Source organism: Puntigrus tetrazona, chromosome 9 (assembly GCF_018831695.1).
Source record: "Puntigrus tetrazona isolate hp1 chromosome 9, ASM1883169v1, whole genome shotgun sequence".
Classification (NCBI taxonomy): Eukaryota; Metazoa; Chordata; class Actinopteri; order Cypriniformes; family Cyprinidae; genus Puntigrus; species Puntigrus tetrazona.
The window spans coordinates 21,162,845-21,170,614 of NC_056707.1; the positions used below are offsets into that span (position 1 = coordinate 21,162,845).

Below are 7,770 nucleotides of genomic sequence, written 5' to 3' on the forward strand. Positions count from 1 at the left end.
TTTACTTCTCTTATTGGAAGAGGGAAATAGCCCATTATTTTATTTTAAGATTATAGCGTTTTATTGATGAAACCCTTGATTTTTCTCCACAGCCAGAGGAAAAATCAGAGGGATCTTTTGGCGGCTCTTCAGAAGGTCGTGGTTCCCATTTACTGCACCAGTTTCCTGGCTGTAGAGGAAGACAAGCAGCAGAAAATCACCCGCGTAAGATCACTGATCCCCATTCCCTCCCGCTTGCAGCTTCTCGCATGCCTGTCGATAACCGAGCCGTTTCTCTCGACGCTTTCAGCTGCTGCAGCTCTGGGAGAAGAACGGCTACTTCGACGACGTCACCATTCAGCAGCTCCAGAGCCCGGCCCTGGGCCTGGGACAGTATCAGGTGCAGCTTGCGCTCTCGAGACTCGTTTCTGATTAAATCAGGAGGGTGTTTCTCACCCGGGTCTGTGTTGTGTCTGCTCCAGGCGTCGCTCATCACGGAGTACGCCCCGGTGGTGCAGCCCGTCCAGATGGCCTTCCAGCAGCAGATCCAGGCGCTGAAGACGCAGCACGAGGAGTTCGTGAGCAACCTGAAGCAGCAGCAGACGGCGGCGGTAGCAGCAGCCGCGGCCGCCGTCGGTCAGCTGACGCCCGCGGACGCCGACGTGAAGACCCAGGGGCCCTTGACCTCTCAGCCCGGTAAATACCATCCGAGAACAAAAAAAAACGACAATTTTGGCTTCCTACGCAGACGGGGTCGCTTACGAAACGCGCTGCCGTCTAAACGTTTGGAGAAATGAATCCTTTGTGGATGAATTGATTGACGTAACAAAAGATTTCCGTTCAAACAATGGCTCACCGTTTTCACGACAGCAGGAGATGTTTCTCGAGCAGATATCTGAACCATCTCTGAAGCATATCCACACTTATCTTAAATTCACATTTTTCACCAATTTGCTCCTAGAATTGTTTCTTGGCTTGATATCAGACTTTCTTTTAGCTTAAGGCATTATGTTGAGATCAAATAATAAGACAAAGCACCCCTTGTCTTTTTGACCATGATTTCTTAATGATGTGATTAGCAGACCTGAAGCCTCCGTTGGCCGGTCCTCCACCTGGCGATTACGAGGCTGCTCCGAGTCGCCCGTCCGACTCGAACCCGGCAGCGTCGTCCGACATGCCCTCCTCCAAACAGGGCTGGTTCGATCCGCAGCACAACATGCCGGCCTGGAACCCGCAGCAACCGGTGAGCCAAAAACACTTCAAACCCTTACAGATCTTGTGTTATTTGGAGCCGGTTTAATGCTAACTGATTGTATGTAACATGTGTATTACTTAACAGAATACAAATATACTACTCAGTGTGATACTTTGCCCATATTTAGTCAACGCAAATCGTTGACTAAAACCACTAAACGCGATATTGCGTAGCTTGACGCATGAATATATATTGTGCGATAAAGTGCCCGACGCTACCGTAACTATTTTATTTATTACATCGTTAATAAATTGATATCTTTTACATTGATAACTCTAAAACAGACAGCTGCTTATTTACATTTTTAATTTTTTTTAACTTACGAATCCCCTGCAGTTCCTTCACAAACCCACTCACGTTTTTATTATACTCTTTACGTACTTGATAAATATTTGTTATTTTTGTATCTATATAGAACAAGATTAACCTCTTCAGATTAATCTGATGAATTGAGTCAGAAATAAAATCAATCGAAATTTGAAATCGGTTACGGCAGTAAATTAATTTTACGGTAACACTTTACAGTAAGGATCGTTAGTTACAGTAATTGTTTGTTCATGTTAGTTAATACATAAACTCATGTTAACAAATTGTAAAGTGTTACCAATTTTTCTTATTTTTAAAAATTAATACATTTAAATCTTTTATTGATTATATTTACATTTTACGATTTAATCATTAATTTAAACTTACAAAACAGACATTTCTGTTATATGTTGTAGAGATATTTTCTTATAAAATATAAAAATGCTTAACGTATTTAAATGAAAGTGATAAACATGTTAGGTCCGAAGTAAAAGTGAAAAATTAAATGTAATCTTAAGGCCACTGCATACCAAAACTAAATTTTTATTATATTGTCATATTACGATTAAAACGATGTCTCCGCCTCCAGCCACCGTTCGACCCGACCCAAGCCCCGCCCCCCTGCCCGCCCTGGAACAGCCACGAGGGCATGTGGAACGAGCAGCGGGACCCCAACTGGAGCGGCCCTCGGGACGGGGGCCCCACAGGCCCCTGGAGCGGCCAGAACGAGCCGCCGCCGTCCTGGAGCGGTCAGTTCGAGCAGCCGCCGTGGAGCGGACAGCCAGACCAGCCTCCGCCGTGGGGTCAGAGGGAGCCTCCCTTCCGCATGCAGCGGCCCCCGCATTTCCGAGGGCCCTTCCCTCCTCATCAGCAGCCGCCGCCGTTCAACCAGCCGCCGCCACCTCACAACTTTGGACGCTTCCCGCCGCGGTTCATGCAGGACGAGTTTCCTCCGCGGCATCACTTCGAACGCCCGCCATATCCTCCGCATAGATTCGACTACCCTCAGGGAGACTTCCCAGGAGGTGAGACCTTGGATTTTTTTTGGATTCATTTCAAATGTTGACAATAAGTACTACTTTGATTTTAATTAAAAGTTTATGTTTGAAAGCAAAAATATTAAGATGCCAATAAATATTAATGTTAATTTAACATTATTAATTAATATGTAAAATTTTGTAACATTTATGGTAAAATCCAGCAGCTGTGCTTGACGGAATTCGATCGTTAAAAAATACGGTAACGACATTGTTTTCAGGTTAAGTTTACAGTTAAATACTGTTTGGTATCTTTTGAAATACACCGATAACCACCAAAAGCAGGCGGTGATGAGAAAGTCACACGATGAACCAAAGCACGCCACAAGCAGCTTTTAAATATGAACATATTTGTTCTTGTCATTCTCACACTTAAACTGAAATGTACAATAAACAATTTAACAACATTAGATGTAACGTACAACCTTAATAAACGTAACTGATGAGATAAACTAAGAAGAAACAGTTATTTCAAAGAGAAAACTCCAAATTTGAATTGTAATGCATGGAATTTTGAGAATGTCCGTTTAAATTTTTCTTCCTGTAAATTTTACAGGAATTTACCGTTAACCACATAAACGGGTTTTTACCGTTTAAATTTTTTTTACAAGTTTCCCCGTTTACTCCTTGCTTTATGTCGTTCGTTGTATTTTGTTGCTCTCAGGGGAGATCGGTCCGCCTCCTCATCATCACCCGAACCAGAGGATTCCTCCGCCCGGGATGTCCGACCCTCCTCCGTGGGGCGGGAACCAGCATCCCGATTTCGGGCCGCCTCCTCACGGCTTTAATGGTCAGGCCCCGCACATTCGGAGGCAGACGCCGTCTCACGTCAGCCAGGACGACCCCAGCCTGGTGCCCAACGTGCCCTACTTCGACCTTCCCGCGGGACTCATGGCGCCGCTCGTGAAGGTGACGTTACTCTCGACGTCAGGGAAAGTCGATGTTTGTTCTCGGCCTTGTTTTAAATGCGATTCTTTCCCGTAGCTTGAAGATCATGATTATAAGCCTCTGGACCCCAAAGACATCCGTCTGCCGCCCCCGATGCCTCCCAGCGACCGGCTGCTGGCCGCGGTGGAGGCGTTTTACAGCCCCCCATCCCACGACAGACCCAGAAACAGGTGAAGTGTGAAAAACACAACTGTAGTGTTAGTTTATGTTTAATACTTCGGCTGACTAAAAGTGAGCTCTTTTCCAGTGAGGGATGGGAGCAGAACGGTCTGTATGAGTTCTTCCGGGCCAAAATGAGAGCGAGGCGGAAAAAGGAACAAGACAAACGCAACAGGTGGGGAATAAAATAAAATGTGAATATTATACGAAATAACTAAATTACAATTACAAACTCTGACTTTGCAACTCGCTTGAGTAAGAATGCTGAAATTAAGAAAACAATTCAGAAGAAAACAATAAAACCGAAATGGAAGAAAACGAATTGAAATTTAGGAAACGAAAACTAATTTGAAATATTATTGAAAAGAAAAAACGGAAATAAATTAATGGAAATAATTTTTTTTTATTAAATCTAATTTAAAAAAAAGAACAAATCACAACTAAATCGTAAAAAAATTAAGCTGAATTTGATAAAACTAAAGCTGAAATAGAAATATACTTCTAAAAATATAAAGCATAAAACTAAAACTATGAATAAAAATCTAAATATTAATACCGTAATAGTATAAAAATAACTAAATATAAATAGTTACAAACAAGCTAGTGCAAACAGCAAAATATAAAAACCTAAAATTAAATTAATAGAAAAATAAAACCTTTATATAAACATTGATAAATACTATTATACTGAAACTGAGATAAAAAAATTATAAAAGGCTAAAAAAAGGACAAAATACAGTATTAGTAAAACTGAAAATAACAATATAAAACATTAAGATGACTGTTATACAGCATTANAAAGTCGCTTCCATTGTTTCCTCAGTAGTATTTCACGTGTGGTTTTTCTTGGCAGCTCCCGAGGGAGTCCTTCGCGCAGTCGGTCGCGGAGTCGAGGACGATCCACGTCACGCTCCAGCTCCAGGTCTTCCAAATCCTCTCGCTCCAGATCGCGATCCAGATCTCGCTCTCGTTCCCGCTCCTACTCCAGATCTCGCTCCAGGTATCTCCCCCCGAATATTGCGATTATTTAAAACGTTTTTCCAGCCACACAAAGTTGTTGAACACATGTTTTACTTTTTTCTCCCGTAGGAGCAGGAGTCACTCCAGATCCAGGTCCCGAAGCCGCTCCCGCTCCAGATCTCGCTCCAGATCACGATCTCCAGAAAAGCGCCGCCACTCTGCAAAATCACGCAGCCCGACGCCACCGTAAGTCCAGTTTTGTTACTCAAATCCAGTTTGCAATTGGAAAAGTGAAAAACAATATTAATACAAAAAGAGATGTTTCGACCATTTCATTTTGTGAAATTTCAAAGAAAAATATGGAAATAAAATCGAAAAAATTTATGCAAAATACCGAAATTCCTTTTACTCATTGAGTTTAAATCCAATCCCTTTCTACGAAATGACATTACAAAGTCTACTGTTGCATTTTTAGTCAAATTTTCTCCACAATTTGACCTTTTATAAATTGCATGGTGGGAAAAATTCCAAAGTTGAAGTGTCCATGATTGATATTCTTAATTTTTTCTGAAAACAATCTGAAAATTTATCCGATCCAAAATGTGATTTTTAGCGTGATGATGACATATAATACGTCCTTTCTGCAGCTCCACATCTGGTTTGGGTTCAGGCCCTGCTGCGATACCACCCGACCTCAGGCTGGGAGAAGAAAACAAGGGCCATCAGATGCTCATGAAGATGGGTACGTGACCTAGAACGTGTTTTAACGAAGACCACGTGAAGCGATCTCTCCGTTGCTCCAGCGCTAATTCCCTTCATGTTCGTCCTCCAGGCTGGAGCGGATCGGGAGGTCTTGGTGCAAAGGAACAGGGCATTCAAGACCCCATCAAAGGAGGAGACATTCGAGACAAGTGGGACCAGTATAAAGGAGTAGGAGTCCCGCTGGATGACCCGTACGTCAACTACAGGCGAAACAAAAGCTACAATTTTGTCGCAAGGATGAAAGCACGAGAAAAAGGTATTGGCGTTTTTTAAAAATAGAGACCTTAAAGTTAGCAAAGGCCGCTAATATTTAGCGTTAATAGTTTGAATAAGTATCGAACCAAATATGAATGTGTTGTATCTTTGTTCATTTTCAGTAAGCAGAGACCCCCAGGAGCCCTCCAGCACAGAGTGATCACCATCACACATGGTCGTTTTTTTTTGTCAATGTCATAAACTTGTTTTCATGTTTATTTGAAAATTTTCTTATTTCCCTTGGTTCCATTTTGTAGTAAAATGCATCAAAGCGTCGTTGTAACTCAAAAGCGTCGGTGTCATCTCAAGCGTTTCCTTTGACTTAATCTGAGACTCTACAAGCAAAATAAAGATGTTTTAAAAAGGCCAGTGTTTATATGATTTAATTCATGCATGAATGACTGAAGTAAAACACAGCGAACAGATACAGTACTTTTTTTTTTTTAAAAAGAAGTTTATTTAGGCACGTTATTGAAACGATGATCTATGGATGATGCATCCAAAACACTGATCATGTTTATTCAGCTGCAGTGATAGTCTCTCATTTCCTGTAGAACTTCCTCTAAAGCGTCTTCAATACTCAGTTTGGGTGGTCTGTGATTGCGAATAAACTACAACAACAAAGAAAATCCTGTTAATATATTACGAAAACTTTATGCAATTGTATGTCTAACAGCCTCATTTTGCTCTTCGTCCAATCCTTACCTCTTTGGTATCCTTTAATGTGGTGTATTTGTAATCAGCAGGTCCCAGTGACTCGATCACCGAAGTGTAGTGATGTCTGGTGGAGTCGATGAAGGCTCTAGTGAGGTTCAGCTGCTGCCTCAACATGTCGTTGAGTGCGCAAACGGCAGGACTGTATGCCGTCAGGCCTGTCAGCATGGAAAACGGGCTAGTTCAACTAGTACATGAATTCTCGGTGACTAAAATGCTGTTGTTTATAATGACCACTGTATATGTTATGCATGTTCTGATTTCAGGGCCATTCAGATGTAAAGCGTGTAGTTCATAGTGTATACTCACTCTCAATGGCTTCAGCGCTGACTGTATGACTGGCTATTGGGGTGGGGTCCACGTACGTCATGCCCACCGACGGACCGACCGCAGCCATGCCTGGAGAAAAAGTGAGTGGGGCTCACGAAACCAGCTTTCCAGGTTTTTCTAATTACGCTATTGGAAATTTGCAGCAAAATGCTTAAACATTTTTTACGATATGTGTCAGTAAATATAGAAAAAAAACGTATTATAGATAAAAAAGGACTTGAGTTCTTTACCCAAATATGTAAGAATGAAAGTTGTCCTAAACCATAACCCAGAGAGATGCCTCGAATGGAAAAAGTTACAATGCTAAGTTATAAGAACAAGAATGAAAGTTGTTCTAAACTATAACCCTGAGGTTTTCCCCAACGAAATGAAGTTAGAAATATGACCTAGAAGTGTTCTTGATAGTTTTTGTAAGTTTCAATCAAATACATTCTTTTAGAATGAAAGTGGTCCCAAACTATAACCCTGAGGTACGCCCCAAAGAAAAATGACCTAAATGTGTTTTTGACAGGTTCTGAGATTCACCAAAATATATTTAGGACTAGAACAAATTGGTCTTAAACTAATAACCCTGAGGTACGCCCCAAAGAAATGTAGTTATCTGAGTTTTCAGATAACGTAAACCTACCAGAAGACCATGTGTAAGTAAGTCCATCTGTCTGAGTCTGTACTGCAGCCTCCTTCACGTGACGGTCAGGACTGGGGTCATGTGTGACCGTTGCATTGGATGAGCTCGACCTCGAACAAGAGTCTGAGCGGCAACTTGATGATGATTGTGTTAAAGTAAGGTCGTGGTCATCATCCTGGGATTTGTATGAGCCGTGCTGGGCCTCACTGATCAGTGAGGCGTCTTTGTCTTTCTCTGTGAGATGTTCAGAGATCTCACTGACACTCCGTGGTGTCTCAGACGGGATCTCGCTCTCGAAATCGCTCTCGTAGGCAGCCGAGGCATCTTCTGGTCTGGGTGGAGAAGCGACCTTTGACGTGTCGTTGGATGACTTGTTACTATCTTCCGTACTGGCTTGTGCTTCTTTCTGAATAAAAAGTTTTTTTTTATTATAATAA

At 42.0% G+C, this 7,770-nt stretch overlaps 2 protein-coding genes across 2 annotated transcripts in view; one reads left to right on the plus strand and one right to left on the minus strand.

Annotated features, from left to right (window-relative positions):
- Window positions 1–6,026, plus strand: part of LOC122351740 (calcium homeostasis endoplasmic reticulum protein-like) — a 9,704-nt gene extending 3,678 nt beyond the window's left edge. Inside the window, exons 6-18 of the mRNA XM_043249012.1 lie at window positions 93–204; window positions 290–379; window positions 462–675; window positions 1,059–1,222; window positions 2,130–2,565; window positions 3,242–3,486; window positions 3,562–3,695; window positions 3,773–3,859; window positions 4,538–4,684; window positions 4,774–4,890; window positions 5,292–5,386; window positions 5,477–5,662; window positions 5,784–6,026. Coding sequence (XP_043104947.1) covers window positions 93–204; window positions 290–379; window positions 462–675; window positions 1,059–1,222; window positions 2,130–2,565; window positions 3,242–3,486; window positions 3,562–3,695; window positions 3,773–3,859; window positions 4,538–4,684; window positions 4,774–4,890; window positions 5,292–5,386; window positions 5,477–5,662; window positions 5,784–5,821 — 2,065 coding nt within the window. The 3' untranslated portion in view covers window positions 5,822–6,026. The remainder of the gene's footprint in view (window positions 1–92; window positions 205–289; window positions 380–461; window positions 676–1,058; window positions 1,223–2,129; window positions 2,566–3,241; window positions 3,487–3,561; window positions 3,696–3,772; window positions 3,860–4,537; window positions 4,685–4,773; window positions 4,891–5,291; window positions 5,387–5,476; window positions 5,663–5,783) is intronic.
- Window positions 6,027–6,094: 68 nt separating this feature from the next.
- Window positions 6,095–7,770, minus strand: part of LOC122351741 (uncharacterized protein C19orf44-like) — a 1,837-nt gene continuing 161 nt past the window's right edge. Inside the window, exons 2-5 of the mRNA XM_043249014.1 lie at window positions 7,334–7,739; window positions 6,685–6,774; window positions 6,367–6,533; window positions 6,095–6,272 (exon numbers count right to left, since the gene is read on the minus strand). Coding sequence (XP_043104949.1) covers window positions 6,183–6,272; window positions 6,367–6,533; window positions 6,685–6,774; window positions 7,334–7,739 — 753 coding nt within the window. The 3' untranslated portion in view covers window positions 6,095–6,182. The remainder of the gene's footprint in view (window positions 6,273–6,366; window positions 6,534–6,684; window positions 6,775–7,333; window positions 7,740–7,770) is intronic.